The sequence below is a fragment of the Perognathus longimembris genome, chromosome 10 (assembly GCF_023159225.1).
Source record: "Perognathus longimembris pacificus isolate PPM17 chromosome 10, ASM2315922v1, whole genome shotgun sequence".
In the NCBI taxonomy this organism is placed as follows: domain Eukaryota; kingdom Metazoa; phylum Chordata; class Mammalia; order Rodentia; family Heteromyidae; genus Perognathus; species Perognathus longimembris.
This window is the reverse complement of record NC_063170.1, coordinates 47,922,906-47,941,919: the sequence shown is the minus strand read 5'-3', so window position 1 is coordinate 47,941,919 and position 19,014 is coordinate 47,922,906. Positions and strand designations below refer to the sequence as shown.

At 35.4% G+C, this 19,014-nt stretch overlaps 1 protein-coding gene across 1 annotated transcript in view; it reads left to right on the top strand.

The window, feature by feature from the left end:
- The window catches only part of Dnah12 (dynein axonemal heavy chain 12), a 152,463-nt gene that overhangs the window by 75,426 nt on the left and 58,023 nt on the right, over positions 1–19,014 (top strand). The window contains exons 37-45 of the mRNA XM_048354870.1: positions 5,039–5,177; positions 5,763–5,929; positions 7,003–7,258; positions 9,303–9,602; positions 10,819–10,997; positions 11,367–11,559; positions 14,183–14,344; positions 15,653–15,847; positions 18,235–18,368. Of these exons, the coding sequence (XP_048210827.1) occupies positions 5,039–5,177; positions 5,763–5,929; positions 7,003–7,258; positions 9,303–9,602; positions 10,819–10,997; positions 11,367–11,559; positions 14,183–14,344; positions 15,653–15,847; positions 18,235–18,368 (1,725 nt within the window). The remainder of the gene's footprint in view (positions 1–5,038; positions 5,178–5,762; positions 5,930–7,002; positions 7,259–9,302; positions 9,603–10,818; positions 10,998–11,366; positions 11,560–14,182; positions 14,345–15,652; positions 15,848–18,234; positions 18,369–19,014) is intronic.

Sequence of the window (19,014 nt, the reverse complement as noted above, 5' to 3'; positions counted from 1 at the left end):
TAGCAGGCAAGGAGAGCCATAAAAGAGGTCCCTTTTGCCAGAGGACCGCTGTTGGAGAATGAGGTGTAGTTAAAATATTTGCTTCCCAAGGGGCTGAGTAATCAATATCGTTTACATGTTGGGAAAAGATGGCAGAATTTACTATGCTCAAGGCTTTAGCTGCTTCAGTTGTCAATTGTCTGGGAGATGTAGGGTCAGTGTCCCCCTTTAATAAATCAAATAAGGGTTTTAATTCAGCTGTGGATAATTTAAGATAAGGGCGAAGCCAATTAATATCTCCCAGAAATTTTTGAAAATCATGCAAGGTACACAAATGAGAAGTCTTAATCTGTAATTTTTGACTAGTAAAATAATAAGGACTTAAAATATGACCAACAAATACTTGCCAGAGTTCTGCTGTAACACTTAGAGAACAGCAGACTGAATGAGATCCATGTGCCATTAAATCAAATCATATTATTTAACCTTACCTTACCAGCAGGTGGAAGAGAACACAAATGAATAACAATCAAGAGGGCAAAGGGTCAGGACAATGTAAAAGTCTCAGTTTCAGTGGATCCGAAGTGGCTTATGTCTTTCATCCTGAATCAGCAGGCCAGCAGGAGAGATGGGTTGGATCTGGGCAAGGCTGTAGTGGCATCTCTCAGAGTCCCCTGGATAGATTGTCACACCTCCTGCTGGGTCACCTGCAAATTTCTACACAGACTGGTGAAAGACATTTGAACCCTCCCAGTATTCCTTGGTTGCTTACTCTGAGTACTTTGGCTTTTGTAGGCCGGTGCCCTACTGGTTTCAGCAGGGTGATAACTTTAAAAGATTTTAGAAGGCTTGGGCCTTTAACCATCTTCTTAGTCCCAAAATCCACAAAGACCAAATGCCAACGAAGTCTGCTCTCTGCAGCAGCCACGACAGTTTCTGAGACATGGAGGGGGAAGATACCAATGCTTCCCCAATGCAACCCTGTGGCCACCAAACACAACTCTGATGCTTTTAACCTTGGAGTAAATCTCGATTGCAACTCTGTCATGATAGGCTTGCTATAAATCCAACTCTAATCTTGGGAGGGGGTGGGGCAGAGCTGGGCCTGTCAAAATCTTCACAGGACTCCTGAATTTCCTGAGCAGTTTCCCATGCAAGAGAGAGAGAATAAGAAATCATTAGTAGTGAAACCAGGCAGTTTGGGAGCAGACTGTGGAGGCATCTTCCTGTAGGCACGGACTGCCACAGTCCATGCAGCTAGGAGACATGTCGACCTGAATCCTATAAAGCAAAATATTAATCCTGGGTCAGAAAATTCTAGGTTAGCAGCCACATTTACACACTCATTCCAAAATGTTTCTGGTCCCTTGATCTTAAAAGAGTTTATGAGGGCACAGGAAAAAAAAGAAAATGGAGAAGCAAAATCTTAATCTATACCAAAGAATTGCCAGGATTAGATGTACACTGACTTTTAGCATAGATAGACATAAAGAATAACACACTGGTTTTACATCACTGTACTTATATCACATGCTGTATATTAGAACCTTTTGGAGTTTTTCTTAGACACATTTGCTTGCACCCAAACATGGATTTAAAACCTGTTTTGTTTTGTTTGTTTGTTTGTTTTGTTTTTGTTTTTAGTTTTACCAACAGACAGACAGACAGACATACAGACATACAGACAGTTGTGCACAAGCTTTGGGGCTCGCTTAGAATTGTTCTTTAATTGGCCATGTAAGTTTTCTGGAATTCCAGTGGCAAAATGATATTATTTTGCCCATATTGTAGAACCACGTGGTTAGTTAGAAGACAAAAAACCTTTTCAACAGACCAAAATTTTCACAGATTATCCAAGAAGCCACATTTTGAGAAACCAGTTCAGCTCCCATGGAGAGCTGAAGTGGGATGCTATGACCAGAGAAGGTCCAGGAGATGGGAGACAGGACATGAACAGAACACAGACAAGTGGCAGGGCATAAAGGCAGCAGAGCTAGTCAGAGCCTTAGCAGGCTCACAGCAAGACACCTTCACCTTCCAGCATTTGAATTGCAAGGTCACAGTTCCAGAGTTCAGGGTGGGGAGCAGGGTTACGGGAGCTGGAGTCTCCAGGTCCCTGCCCAGCCTTGAGGAATTTGGCATGCCCATCACCTGGGGGATGGGCGGGCTTCCACCTCAAACCAATTCTATTGTCCACCATGTGCTGAATGCTAGAGAAAACTTAGGATTTAGCCAAACAAGCAGAATTTAACTGAATCTCAAAACTTAACAAAAATCAATAACAAGAATAGAAAACCTTTCTTTGTGTCTTTCAAAGCAGATGTTAATCAAACATTGGTACCTTTGGAATCTAGCAGGCAGGCAGGCAGGCAGAGTTTAGAAAGAGGCAGAAAAAGAGAGACAGAACTTTGTCTGCCCAAGCGCTCATAGGAGTTATGTAAGTCCTGTAAAATATTCCAAATTTGTAAGATTGGGCTCAACTTGAGCAGCCTTTAGATTGTGCCCTTTCCATGGTAAGTGATTAGCAGATCTGAGGAGATAAATACCAAGCGTCCTTGGTATTACTCTGGTCAACTGAAATGTGGGAGACAATCAGCAATGAGGTCGTCACCCAGTTGCTGTGTCCTGGACTGAGCAGAAGATCACTCACCCTGGGTGTGAGGGCAAATTTGTAGATTGTAGTGATGGATGGAAGTAGAGTGCTAGGTCAGAAGTTACCTTGGTGGTGTTAGCATTTCCCTAGCCTCAGGTCCCTCCCCTCTGTGAGCAGCCTGCACCTAGGAGAGCTGTAAGTCTGCCAGGACTGTCGGCGGGGGCTCACAGTATCTACCTTTAAAGGAGTTTGTTGTTCTGAATGAAGCTGTGACATTAGGGCTATAACTGATTTCAACATACTCTCAACATGGGTCAATCTATCTTTAGTAGGCTCATTGAATATTTTTTCCTCAGTGTCTGAGCCATCTGAGTCTTCCTTATTAACTAGCCCAGTGGGTTCAGATGTTATTAATTCTCTCAGCTCTTCGTGGGCAGCTACATAAGCTCCCGGAGCTGGGTGACGCTCATCAGGCCCCTGTTTAGTCTCTCTGATCGACTGATTGAATTTAATCTGTTCATGTCTAGGATCCAAACAATCTTGGACCAGTTTCCAAAGAGTAAAAGCGTCCACTGGGTTTTTTTCAGGGCCATTTGTGTTATAATGTCCCTGAATCCTTTTTCCAACTTTTTGCCAAACTTCTAAGTTAATGGTTCCTTCCTCTGGGAACCAGGGGCATACTTCCTTAATGCTAACTTTCATCCCTTTGGGGGCCTGCACGTATAGCGTGCGGCCATTACCTTGTCCCATAATTTCTTACTCCCGATGATACTCTCTCTCTCCCGCTCTCCTTCCCAAGTGATCAGATGTCCAAGATCTTACCTGAGCGGGGGTCCTCTGCCTTAGTCCCAGGTGTTCAGGTCCCTGTTCGGGTGCCACTTGCCAGAGCCGAAAGGGAATCCTGATTGAAGGTGCGAGGATTAAAGAAAAGGAAAAATACAAGACAAGAGAAAAAAGACAAGAGACAAAGATGGGGTCCAGGAGGTCTGCAGCCCAAGATTGTAACTCAAGACTGCAGCCCCATTTATTCTTAACTTCCAGCTTATATGCAGTTTGGGAACCAGGGAATGGCATAGTGTTACTAAAGTTTAAGAAAATAAGAAAGCTTTTAAGTCAGTAAATAACAAGAGGCAGTAAAACAAGACAAGGCTGAATGGTCAACATAAACCAGGCTCCTCAGGACACAGTAAAACATCTTGGTAAGTGCTGGCTGTCAATTAAGCCAAATCTTATCGCATTCCTTGTGATAACAGCACAGCCAGAGGTCAGGATGAGCTTAGCTGCTAGCTTAGCTCCCAACAAATATGTAGGTATAAAGGAAGTTGCTTATATTGATTTACATTTATTACCACATATTTGGGCAATAGTTGTAGTACTGATTTTAGGTATTGTAACAAAATAATTGTAGTGTTTAAGATGACATTTATGATTTCTGTTGGTAACAAAGACAGAAGTACTGTTCAGTGTTAATTGATGCATTTTACTTAAAGCATAGAAAAGATATAACCTTTTTGTCATCCAAGTACACAGATTTTTTGAAATTCTAAGGATTTCTTTAGATCACTTATTTTCTTGTTCACTTATTTATTAAACTGACTTTAATGAATAGTGTTCATAAAGTATTATCCTAGAATATGTAGGTGAATTCTTAGAGTTCACTCTAGTTCTTAAAGAAATTTACCTTGGTATTTATACTTCTATGATAATTAAAATTTTTATATTAGTATAATTTGACATCAGTCTACTTCTGCTTAATATAGTACCAGCCTTTGTGCTTGTCTTAATTTGTTAGGGGATGATATGTTACCACCCCAAATGAAAGTATTTGATTTTTAATGCAGTATTTCCCAAGTTTGGATTCCTTAGAGTTTTGTGGACATAAACTTTCCTGTTCCTCCTTAACGTTAATAAATTTCAGTCAATGATGAGAAATCAAACTTGAGGCCCCACTAAATGAGGAATTTTTGAGTTTGTTTGTAGAGAAACATTTTCAGTTATTAATTGAATTGTTTTAAATTGTTGTACAAAATTATTAGCTTTACAATTCACTTTCATTAGGTTCTTAAATAAATTTTATATTATCTAGGTAACTGAAACATCCTAAACCTATCTACTGCCTTCTCTAATTGCTGTTCTATTCTACATTCTTAACTCCATTTCTATAAAAGATACAAATATGCTTTTTTTGAGGAAGCAAACAGACTTCTTTTGAAAAACTAAGCATGTTACTTGTCTTATAAGTCCTTTATATATAGAAACGTTATTATCATTTATTTTTGCATTATTAGGCAAAAATGTATGTGTATAATTACTTTGACTAGTCTTTCATGGAGTAAGTTATATGTAAAAATGTAAAGTTTTCAGATTAAAATGATTTATTTGAATTTTCAACTAAATCCTGCTTACTTTAGCAAAGTTTTCTGACTTTCTTCTATCTTGAATAACATATTCATTGTTTTCCTAAAGGCCATTGCTTTTTGTGGGTCCAACTGGCACAGGAAAATCAGTGTATGTGAAGGATAAGCTAATGAATCACTTGGAAAAGGATCGTTATTTCCCCTTTTATGTTAATTTCTCTGCACGGACCAGTGCCAATCAGGTTCAGGTTAGTTTAAATCCAGATTCTTGGGTCTGTAATTATTATTTCCTGTATGTGATGAAAGTTTAAGATTGTATATTAAACAAGAAACTGTGTAAATCTCCTCCTATAAAATCAGTGGGGATATTTTACTAACCAATAATAGCTTATTAAGTTTTGTCACTTTTTTTTTTTTTAACCTGAGAAGCAGCAACAATTAAGTTCTTAACTGGAGAAAAAAATACACTCTTCTACAGCCCTTGTGGTTCTGCTTACTGAATCTTTAACACCATTACTTACTGTGTAATTTTCTCTAACAGGAGCCATGCATCCCAAACTTTGCCTCTAGATAAAACAAGATGAAACTATTTCATGAACCTTTTTCTAGTTTCTGCATTTAGCGTCCATTCCTAAACTTATGTCTATCCATTCCCATCCCTCATTTTTGCACTACTGGGGATCAAAACCAGGAACTTGTGCATGCTAGGCAATTGCTCTATCAGTATGCTGCATCCCCCAGCTCTTGATTATGACTTAACATAAGCAATCATAATAATAATAAGTTTGTAATACTAGTATAGGTAAACATACCACTTTTTTCTGACATTTTAGAACATTATTATGGCTAGATTGGATAAAAGGCGCAAAGGAGTTTTTGGACCACCTATGGGAAAGAAATGTGTAATTTTTATAGATGATATGAGCATGCCTGCATTGGAGAAATATGGAGCACAGCCTCCTATTGAATTATTACGACAACTTTTTGACTGTGGACATTGGTAAATATTTAAATTAAGTCTTAAGAAGCCATACCTAAGTTGTCTCTCATTATGTGTTAGCTTTGCAAAGAAAAGTATTAAATTTCTGCTTGCAATCCTAGCTACTCTGGAGGCTGAGATCGTGGTACAAAGCCAACTCTGTCAGGAAAGTTTGTGAGATTCTAATCTCCAATTAATCACAGAAAAAGCTATAAGTGGTGTTGTAGCTCATGTAGTAGAGTGCAAGCATCAAGCAAAAGGGATGGTGTCCAGGCCCAGGGTTCAAGGCCCAGGACCAGCAAAAATAAATAAATAAAATAAAAATTCAAATTATTTAGGGAATATAATGGTTGCTCATTCTTTCTTACATAGACATTTTTGAAAGAGTTTTGTTTGTTTTTTTGTTTTTGGGTAGTTGTAGGGATTGAACCCAGGGCCTCTTGAATAAGAGACAAGTACTCTACTACTGAGCCACACCACCAGCCCAAGAGTTCTTCTTTTTAAAGATAAATCTTGTGCATTCAAGTGGTTCTCTTACTTGAACACCTTCCATAATAGGCCCCTTTCCATGCAACAATTCATATACGATTTAAGTATCCTCATGTATAAGATTTCAAATGAGAAAAAAGGGAAAAAAAGACTTTTCCATAGTGTTACTGTGTTATTGATTGTTCAAAGAGTAAGATATTTCTGTTAATAAAAAGGGAAATTTACTGATAATTACTCCAGGATAACATGAACAAATCAGACTTATGCTGTGGGATAAAATGAGATGTGTAGCCACTCATCCTATACCCAGCTATAAGTAGGTTGCAGATGTATCCTTCTATGCTTCTAGATTTGGAAAAGGGGAATAATAGAGTCAAACTAGAAGGAGAAAGAGAAAGGCTGGAGGAAGGGACATTCTAGACACACAGAATCTGGGAAATAGAATCTGTGACACTGAAAGGGACATAGAATTCTTTAAATAAAATATTTTCTTTTACCCAAAGCATTATCTAAAGTTATTCCTTTCACAGAAAATACAATCAGATTGAATTTCTAGGGCTATTTAGATTTCATCCCATCTTCTATTTCTTTAAATTGCTTTCCAGGTATGATCTGAAGGACACAAGTAAGATCACGCTTGTTGATATAGAGCTGATGGCTGCCATGGGCCCTCCAGGTGGTGGCAGGAATCCAGTTACTCCTCGTTTCATTCGTCATTTCAATATCTGCACTATTAATACTTTTAGTGATGAAACTATGATTCGAATTTTTTCATCAATTATGGCATTCTACCTTAGGACTCGTGAATTTCCTCCAGAGTACTTTTTAATTGGGAACCAAATAGTCAATGGGACTATGGAGGTAAGCAAATAATGCGATTGTAAAATGCTTAATGTGGACTTTCAAAAAATATATTTCCCAGCCTTGGGGTTGGAGGCATGGCTTAGGTCATAGAGCAGCAGCCAATAAGCTAAAGTTCAAATCTTGGTCTTAGAAAAAAGAAAATATTTTCCCCTTAGCTATATACTTTATTCTTCATTATTAGAGAAGTTGTTTAGAATATTTGAATGCAGAAAGATCACAGGCTTTGAAATCTGGGATTGAAGCTTTTGTATGTATTTCCTAGTTCTATGACAGAGCAAGTAATTTGACCTTTCAGAAGCCCAAAGTTCTCTCTCTCTCAGTATTAATTTCTGTGGGATTCATATTATATAACAGTTGAATCATATCTCATATAACTCTCTACTGTCCATTTCCCCTATTTCTTCTGGTTCAATCCCTCTTAAGCAGTCCCACTCAGAGGCTTATTTGGAATATCAGGTATTCTAAGGTTCCTTGTTCCTCCAATTTGTTTCAGTGTAAATTTTGCACTATTAAAGTAGAAAAGGTATGAACAAAGAAGGATATGCTACTCACCTCTCCATTACTATAACAAGTAAGAGAGGTAATTAACGGAAACCTTTATTTTGGCTCATAGTTTCAGTCCATGATTGGCTGATTTTATTGGGCTGGGCTTAAGACAAGCTGGAACAGCAAAGAAGAGGCATGTGATGGAGCAGAGCTTCTCAGCTCATGGTAGCTTCTAAGTAGATTTACAGCAAGGAGATGGGGACAAGGCATTTCAGGACGTGACCTCTGTGACCACCAGTTAGGTTCCACTTCTTAGTTTCTATCACCTCCCAATAATGCCAGAATGCTATACATCACTTTAGGGATAATCTATCCATTAGGTCAGAGCCCTTAAGAGCCCATTAAGTTCCCCAAAACTCATTAGTTAGCATCCAAGCCTAACATAAAAGCCTTCAAGGGACACTTCAGACACAAACCATAACAAGATAGTGCATTTCTTCTCATATAGAACAGTGCTTATTTTAATAAAATATAACAATTCAAGCATTGCTTTGAAAACTAGGGGACTTGTGTAGAATGTGTTTTGGAAAAGAAATGAATTCTCCCTTTTTTTCATTCTGTCTTTGAAGCATTAGAGTCCTATGTGTAGAGTTTGGAACAGAGAATGAATTATAGAACATACAAATATAAAGTCATTTTGTTAAGTTTTTGTCAGACCATATTGTACACATTTAAATTGATTCCCTTAAAGAAAATATTAACCTGGTGAATATAGTACAAATAAATTTTATTTCTATATTACACCAATTAAGATAGAAGGAAGACAGGGAAGCTGTATAAGAGGAAAAAGAGAAGGAAGATGATGTATGGATTTGTTTTTTATGTTTAATTTTATTATATTCTATTATATCTGTAATGAATGTACAATTTATCATGGAGTATAGATGGAGTAATATTTAGGACTTTTAAAATATAATTATTGTTATTATTAAGGTGTTGATTTGTTTTGAAGACAATGATAATTCCTTATTTGGAAAACTTCAGAATGAGTCATTTGATTTCACTATTGAAATTTTAACTCCTAGTCTCAGGCCATCTTTAAGTGGGACAGTGATTACAAATGGGAAATAAAAGTAAGCTTGGGGGCTGGGAATATGGCCTAGTGGCAAGAGTGCTTGACTTGTTTACATGAAGACCTGGGTTCGATTCCCCAGCACCACATATATAGAAAACAGCCAGAAGTGGCGCTGTGGCTCAAGTGGTAGAGTGCTTGCCTTGAGCAAAAAGAAGCCAGGGATAGTGCTCAGGCCCTGAGTCCAAGGCCCAGGACTGGCCAAAAAAAATGTAAGCTTGGATAGAATCTAAGCTGAAGGATTGTCAAATTCTTCAACTTCATAATGCCTGGTTGTGTGCTATAGTAAAAAATAAACATAAATGCTATGCTAGGCATAGTACTTGACATTTTCCAAGTTGATATACTCTGATAGGACTTAAAATTCTTATTTGTCACACTTTACTAGTTCAGTTTTTGCTTTGCTGTATATTTCATACACAGATATATAAACGATCCATGGAAAATCTTTTGCCCACTCCCACAAAATCTCATTATACTTTCAACTTGCGTGATTTTTCACGTGTTATCCTGGGTTGCTTACTCATTGAAAGAGATGCTGTGGAGAGCAAGCAGACTATGATCCGTCTGTTTGTGCATGAGGTTCTTCGGGTGTTTTATGATCGACTTGTTAATGATAATGATCGAAACTGGCTCTTCAAATTAATTAAAACTGTTATAAAAGACCATTTTAAAGAATCATTTGATGGTGTCTTTTCACATTTGAGGAAAGAGAATGCACCGGTGAGTATAGTTAGTATATATTAAAACATGTTGAATTAAAGCAATAAGATTTCATGAATTCTTATAATCAGTTAGCTTATCTATAAATATATTATTGCTTGTTATTGAACATATTCTTTGAACCTTTCTCATGGATAGGTGTTTATTTTGAGAGGTTTTCAGAGTAACATGTGCAATATAGGAGTTATTTAAGGAATAAAACCTTGTATGATAGGAATTAAATGATACAATAAATATGATGGTATTAACCTCTAATAAGTACTTGATAAATGGAGTCACACAAAATAAGTCTTTAGTCTCTAGGGAAGAAAACCTCAGAACTTTCATTTTTATTTCATAAAGGTATAATTTTACATATTAACTTTAGATATTTACATATTAATTTTAAAACTATAGTATTTCCTACCTTAATGTTTAAAAGATGTCCTACAATAGATGAATAGCTCAAGAAAATGTGATAATGTATAATATATGATATATAATATATGTGATAGATAGTATGTCATTTATAGTATATAATACATATAAAGAATATTATTATATAATTGTGTATGTATTTTTATATAATGGAATATTGTTCATTGAGCAGGAAGAATAACATTATGCCATTTTTGGGGAAATTGGTGGGCCTGAAAAATTATGTTATATGAATCAAGGCTCAGAGAGACAAAAAGAGCATGTTTTCTCTCATATGTTGAAATTATATTTAAAATATAAATGTATACAAAACATATACATGGCCATATACATATTATAGACAATCAAACTGACTAAAGTATGGCATATGCAGGAATGGATTCCAGTGCTGTAATTCCTTGAACAATTATCTTACAGTTTAACAAAGTGAATACCAGGAAGCTGAAACATGTTTTGTCTGAGAATGGTGGGACTTAAGGGGAGGGAGTAGAAGAATGGAAAGAGGAAAAGTGGGCAAATATAGTCATAATAATGTATATATTGACAATGAAAAACCAGGTAACTTGACAGGATGAGTAGGGCTGGAATAGAGAAGGAGAATGATCAAAGGGGTGACATTGACCATGATGCACTGCATTTCGAAGCAAACCCCTTTGCATAACTATTTAAAGATAATAAAAGTAATATATATGTATATGAGACCTTTCCTAACATGGATAAAACAAAATTTTGTACATTTTCCTAAATTTATTTTTTAAAAGATTTTAGATTTTGTAATTTATCCATTTCTGTCCTATAGGTATCTGAGGAAGATTTAAGAAATCTCATGTTTGGTGATTATATGAATCCTGACCTTGAAGGAGATGATAGAACTTATATTGAAATTCCAAATATCCACAATTTTAGTGATGTTGTAGATCAGTGCTTAGATGAATATAATCAAACTCACAAAACAAGAATGAATCTTGTTGTGTTTAGGTACCTACATTTTCATATTGATACTAGAAATTGCTATTTATGAAATATTTTAAATGTATATAAAGAAAAATATAAGTAACACCCACCATTATATAAAGATATGAAATGCAAGTAACTTTTTTGGAAATCTCTTTTGTAGCTAAGGACCCACTTTGTCCTCCATCATAACTGGTAGTACTAAAAAGCAACTCACATGTTTCCTTGGACTTTCGCTATCTATAATATATACACAGATAGTCCTACATTTATATACACCATCTTAACTTTACATTTTTATTTCAATAATAACTTTTGTGCATATTTACATGGTATATGATGTTATGAAATATGTACATTGTCATGTGTAATAATATTGCGATTTTCCGGCAGGTATGTCTTAGAACATTTATCAAGAATATGTAGAATTCTAAAACAATTTGGTGGAAATGCTTTGCTTGTTGGACTTGGAGGAAGTGGTCGTCAATCTTTAACTCGTCTGGCTACGTCTATGGCAAAAATGCAGATTTTCCAACCAGAAATTTCAAAAAGCTATGGTATTAATGAATGGAGAGAGGATCTGAAGGTAAAATTATGAGCAAACCTTGTGTCTTATAGTGCAAATAGTACATTTTTTTAAAAAGGGAGACCTAACCTGTGTGGTGCTGCTGCTAATATTATCCATTGAGTATGTGTTGGGTGTGCTGCTCCCCATCCTGAGTGTTTTACTTACATGATTTCATTCTACGTGTATGAGTGTGAAATGCAGCATAGTTGTCCCTATGTGTTACTAGTCAAGACACTGAAGCTGAGAGAAATGACATGGGGTTAAGCAAGTCATCCAGCTGCTGCTAATTGTATTTTTTATCTTTGTTCTGGGAGGACTTATTTCAGATAAATATATGATTTCCAGCAGAAGGTTAAATACAAATCTCATGGGCTGGATATGTAGCTAAGTAGCAGAGTGGATAATACATAGAATGTACAAAGTCCTGGGTTAGATACTTAGCATCTAAAAAATGAACTTCATGATTACAATAACGAAGATGTCATCAATATTAATAGTTTTGTCGGAGCTTTATTCCTATCTCACCAACCAAGAGAATAGTGCATTGCACACTTACTGCTTCATGCTTACGTTGTAGTGATCTGTGGTCTTTTATAGAGAATTCTAAAAGAGAAATAATGTAGTAAAAAAAGAAGGGAGATAATGCTGGTCTTCCACTTTATGGGTCCTTCCCTACTAAGTTTTTGTATTCTAAAAGTTACATAGAGAAATGGATTATTCCTGGGTCCTTTGCAGGTGAAAATGGTAGAACCCAGGCCAATGCAAAAAAAGTTTACAGAGATATGAGAAAAAATTACAATTATATATTTTTTTCACTCACACTTTAGAGGGAAAAAATCATTCATTTACTTCCAATCAAAGAATATACTTAGAAAGCAGCATATTTTTCTGTACTACTATTTAGTAGTAAGAACATTGACTTTGAAGTCAGATATGTTTAATTTTAATTTCTGTTTTGTATTATTAACTCTGGTCTTGGGCATCTTAATAAACTCTTTTTGTGCTGTAATTGTTTCTATAAGCTCATCTAACTTTTCTAGGTTGTTTAACTTGTTGGAAAATCATGGTTCATACTGTTTTCCTATATATTTTTTTTATTTCTGTGGAACTGGTGATATCAAACTCTTCTATTTCTATGTTTTAAGAGTTTGAGTTTTCTCTCTTGTTTTCTTAATCTACCCGAGGTTTTGTCCATGCTATTGATTTTTTAAAATTTAATTTTATTGATTTTTTTCTATTCTGTATTCTCCATTTTATTTATTTCTATTAACTTAAAATTTTTTTTTTCATTTTGCTAACTTTGGGCTTAGTTTGTCCTTATTTTTCTAGTTCCTTGAAAATAGTTAAGTTGTTGAATTGAGATCTTTTTTCTTGCTGAATATAAGCAAAAGCAACACTAAGAGGGACTTTTTCTTAGCATAATGTCTTTTAGCCTACCTTAATTGAAGTTTTTTGTGTGTGTGCTGGTATTAGGGTTTGAACTTAGGACCTTGTGCCCTCACTTAATTTTATTGCTCAAAGTTGGTGCTCTATAATTTGAGCCACAGCTCCACTTCCAGCATTTTGATATTTAATTGAAGATGAGTCTTGCAGACTTTCCTGCTCTGGCTGGCTTTGAATCATGATCCTCAGATCTTAGCCTCCTGAGTATTTGGTATTACAGGCGTGAGCCATTCAGCATATATATATATATATATATATATATATATATATATATATATATGTGTGTGTGTGTGTGTGTGTGTGTGTGTGTGTGTGTGTGTGTGTATGTATATATATATTACTTAATTACTTAATTGCAAGCTTATAAAATTAATTTTGGCTGTATTTAACAGTCCGCTACAAAGTTCCTGAAATGTTACCAGTCACTACTATCTAATAAAGACTTACAAAAGTTCGAGCATACTACTAAGTCCAAATCTTTATTTTGGTTGCATTGGCAATAAAAAAGAAAAAAACCCTAAAACTAGCTCAAGCTATTTTAAGCAAAAGAAGAAATGTGATTTATAAGTGGCTTGATTGAATTTAAGGGCTCAACTTATATCATTAGAAATTATTCTTTCTAGCTGGGTCTGTTGGTCCATTTCTGTAGTCCTAGATATTTAGATTACCAAGGTCTGAAGAATGGCAGTTCAAGGGCAGACTGCATAGATATGTTTGCTAGTCCATCTCCAAAATAACAAGCAAAAAACACTACTGGAGGCATGTCCCAAGTGCAAGAGTATAAGCCTAACAACCATGAAGGCTCAAGTTCAAACAAAATTACTTTCTTTGGCTGTGCTGTTCTCCATTTGTCTTTTATTTCCAGCAGGCTCATTCCATAAGGACACATATGGTCCCAGTAATTTAGAATGCAGCCTTTAGAATACTCCACTTCAGAGTAAGCATTTTTTTCAAATCCATCTGAGTGAACTATTAGTGTAATTGGGTCATCCTTAAGTCAAGTATCTTCTTCTGAATCAATGGTTATTTGGGAACACTGACTAGTTTGGATTGTCTACCTATAAGATGAGAAAGAGACTGATTGACAACCTCACTAGAACCTTAAATAGATATGTTGTTAAAAGACCAAGAAAGGGATGGAAAACAAAACCAACAGATATCTACTGTATTTTGCTTACAAGAACATTTTTACTTTAAGGCTCTGTTGAGAAATGTGGGCGTGAAAGGTCAGAAGACAGTCTTTCTAATCACAGACACTCAGATTAAGGAGGAAGCTTTTCTAGAAGATATTGATAGTGTGCTCAATACTGGAGAAGTCCCTAACATTTTTGCAGCAGATGAAAAGCAAGAAGTGATGGAGGTAAATGCTTTTGGGAGAATGCTTGTCTCAGCATAGGAGTTATTATTATCATCATCATCATCATCATCATCATCATCATCATCATCATCATCATGAAACCTTTTTTCCACTCATTAGGATTAAATAGAGTTTATGGAATTAAAATGTATTAGCTTAACACATGATTTTTTGGATTAATTTTAAGTTCTTTCCAATATAGTTATGGAGCAGAATTTTAATTTTAAAATTCCCATTTTCATATTAATAAATGTTTTACTTGGCATGATTTTAGCATGGTTTATTAGTAGAGTTTAGAATCTTAAATTGGAACTAGAAAGCATGACTTGAGGATGGGAGGAAGATAAACATGACTTTAATGATTCTTAACTGGCCCAATGGCTTATTATTACTCAAAAACAAATTTTATACATTTAAGTAAAACAAGTTGTCTAATAGTACTGATACATGAAAGCCAAACTTTGTGATCTACTGGTCAAACTTTTAAAATATTATTAAGGAGTTGTAAATAGGGATTACCACACATTTAAAAAATCATATAGTACCTATGTGTCAGGTATCAAATACTTTGATTCTAATTTCTAAAATGTTTCCATGCAAGACCTCTTGTAGTAGTAATTTCTCCCTTTCAAATTTACCATCTCTACTTTTATCCATAGAATTTATCACTTAGACCTGGATGTTTCATTCTCAGTCTCCAGAGAAATCATTTCGATTGAAGTTCATTCAGCCTGGTAGATCAGGCAGTCTGCTTTTGTCTTCTAAGTAACAAGAGCATAATATCCTCCCACAAAGAATTGTTCTGAGGTCTGGGAATCAAATAAAATACAGATATATGTAGTATTAGAAACTTAGAAAGCCCCAATTAAGTATATAACTAGTTCATGGCCTAGATTGGGGGAAGGAGAAAAGAAAACAAAATGAAATACATTTTTTTTTTTGTGGGAGATATCAGAACTGTAGTGAAGGCTGATGATAAATAGCAATTCTCCTAATTCATAGGAGAAATTTACTCTCTGTATTCCCATTTAAAGAATAGTCACCTTTGGAAAATTGCATTTCCTAAGCTCTGCCAGGCCTTCCTGCTCACTTTGGCTGTTATGTCTTTTCTTCTTCTTATTTTTCTTCTAAACTTTTCCAAGGCTTTACTTTTTCTGTTTCATATTTTATATACAACTATTTTTTAATGGTTGGACATTCTATTGATACAAAAACAAAAATGCTAAAAAATTTCATGTTTTAATATCTCAGATTTTATTATCAGCAAATCCATTTTTGTTTACATGGCTTTTACTTTCTGATATTCTCTAGGGTGTTCGCCCAGTAGCTCAGGCTGGCAGTAAGCATGATGAACTCAGTCCCTTAGCCTTGTTTGCTTTTTTTGTGAATCGCTGCAAGGATAATCTTCATGTCGTAGTAGCCTTCAGCCCCATTGGAGATGCCTTTCGAAATCGATTGAGACAGTTCCCATCACTCATCAATTGCTGTACTATTGACTGGTTTCAGGTTTGTAATTTGTGGGGCAGTGCTAACTCTTTGAATTTTACTGAAATCTTATTTAAGATTAATATACAAATACAGCTCGGTACCAGGAGCTAATGACTAGGTATTCTCCAAAAGAAGCTTATACACTGGACTGGAAGACACAAAAGAAAGCAGCCAAAATTATATAAAAGAACCATAATGTTGACATGTAGAGGGTATTTATATGAAGATAGCAAATTTCTTAAATATTCTGAAGGTGAATTAGTTGAAAGAAGGGCATATAAGGAACCATAAAATAGCATATATAGTTGTCATTCATATGATTAATAATTTCTGAAACTAATTTGTTTTATTTCCTTTTGTCTATTTATTATCAATTTTATGCTTAAAAACTACTTTTGCTTTTATTCAGATAAATGGGTGTATATGTATTATACATATTAGGAGCTAAAGAGACTTGTTACAAGAATTGACTCACATGATTATGGGGCCAACAAGTCTCAAGATCTGAAGTCAGCAAGCTGGAGACCTGAGAGCCAGTTATGTAGTTCTGATCTAAAGACAATCAGGCTTAAGATTAAAAAAATTTAATGTCTCAGCTTAAAACTGAGAAGAGGCATTCTCCCTCATTTGGAAGACAGTGAACACTTTTTTTTTGTTTTATATTAGTCTTTTACTGTTTGGATATCTTCTGTTGACACTGAAGAGGACAGTAAGCACTACTTAGTCTTTTGATTTAAATGTTAAGCTCATGTAAAGATATCCTTACAGAAAAGTTGAAATTGATTGGAATACAGTGTTAACCTGTATGGAAGTGCAACAGTGAACTCCTTCCCCCACCTGTAAAACTGATATGTCAATAAATAAAAACTAAATGAAAATATCCTTACAGAAACATTCAGAATAATGTTTGAACATATCTGGGCACCTTGTGGTCCAATCAAGTTGACACATAATGTTAACCATTCTAAGGGAGTGAACCAGGGTTCACTATGGAAGATTGAAGGGAAGAAGATTCTAATCACAGGAAACAGAAAGTCCAGAGTCCCAGAGGCAGGAACATGCTTGGTATATTCTAGGAAAGCAGAAGAATCATTTTACTGATGTTGAAAAATCCTAAACAAGAAGCAAATTTTGATCAGTATGGTGGGGCACATCTGTAATCCCATCACTCAAAAAGTTGTAGCAGGATTATCAAAAGTTTGAGGCCAGCCTGTCTCAACAAAACAAGACAACAAATAGAACAATTTTGGGGGTGGCATAAGAAATCTACCTTTGGAAATTTTAATGGAAATTGTGAGGGACTGTTAGTAAAAAAGAATTTAACACATTGGTTGTTCTTGTCAATATGAGTAAAATCTGGGGTTGTGACACACACACACACACACACACACACACTTCTGAAGTAAACACAGTAGAGCTTTTAGGCTAAAGTCAGAGTCCTAAGTTCTTTTTACTTTACTATATTTGATAAGTGATTTACATCCTTAGTCAACTTAAGATGGCTGTTAGAGTTACAGTTTCCACAATTCTGTTCCAGAAAAGACAATGAAAATAGGGCAAAGAGTCTACATGCTGGTTCTATGTTAACTCACAAAAGGTACCACCCTTAAAGTCTGACCCAACAATTGCTTATATGTCATTAGCTATTCTCAATTACAATGAAATCTGGGAAATGTTTTATGCAGAATAAAACTGGAGTCTTAAGGAAAAAGGGGTTAATAGACTTTGAGTAAATATCTAACATCTTTTGCCACTGACATGCTAAAGTTTACAATGCCTAACAGACAGGTTGTCTAATAGAGTTGAGAAAGCAGTGTAATATACCTCTTTGATATATACAATATTGACCCTTTATGTCATATTGTTCTTATTTTGACCTTAGTGTATAAAATGCGCTTTGAAGCCTTAATAAATATTGCAAGCTCAGTTCTTCTATTTTCCTCATTTAAGTTCTAATTTTCTTGAACCTAAATTCTTTTCCCATAGAAAGGCATTCAATTTATACATTTGAATTTGGACCTCTCATCTTAAATTTCTTTAAAAAAATTTAAAAATTGGGCTGGGGATATGGCCTAATGGCAAGAGCGCCTGCCTCGTATACATGAGGCCCTGGGTTCGATTCCCCAGCACTACATATACAGAAAACGGCCAGAAGTGGCACTGTGGCTTAAGTGTCAGAGTGCTAGCTTTGAGCAAAAAGAAGCCAGGGATAGTGCTCAGGCCCTGAGTCCAAGCCCCAAGACTGGCAAAAAAAAAAAAAAAAAATTAAAAATTGTTACTATAAAGGTGGTCTGCAAAGGAGTTGCAATTACATTAGTCAGGAAATTAATTTCTTTTTGGACAGTGTCACCCCTTCCATTTTTCTCTCCCAGAAATTTTATAACCTTTATTTTTCTTATTTTTAGCCATGGCCTGAAGATGCTCTTGAACTTGTTGCTGTAAAATTCTTAGAAACATTGGAGCTTACTGAAATTGAGCGACGTGAGATAGTTCCAGTCTGTAAACACTTTCACACCTCTGTTATGGAACTTTCAGACAGGCTAGTAGTAATACATTTTTAAATAACTTGAATGTCTTATATTTTAAAGCATCTCTTTCTGTAAAAGTCTGAAGTTTTAACACTATTATGTTTTCTAAATCTTTCTGATCATTTAATTGTTAACATCCTCAACCTTCAAGTAATAGAAAGCTACTTTGTCTAGGTTTAACAAAAGGAAGACTTTATTATGAAGATCCAGGGTATTTTACAAACTCAAGAAAAAAATACTCCTGGGTCTCAAAGGTGACTGGAAGCTGGGCTTTGAAAGCAATGTGCTACAGTCTGCAGAATTTTTCTGAGATATCATTTTTCCCATGTACATGAATAGTAGTTTTATACTTTTGGCCTTATGCCATTCGACCAACATGTAACATACATGTATGAAGAATGATACATGCACACTGTTCTATCAATAGTCCTCTTTCCAACTCTGCTTGTCTACATTATCGGCTTGGATCCTCTACAAGATTAGCTCCTTGTGTCTTATTAAACATGTAAAAATGGAGCTTGCATCTTTTTTGCTACAGTTCATCTTTTATGTACATCATCATTGATTTGTACTTTTAAAATTTACCATGCTTCCTTGATACTTTGCTGACAGGGAATCAGAATATGTTTCTGTGTAGAAATATAGAGCTTTGTAAAG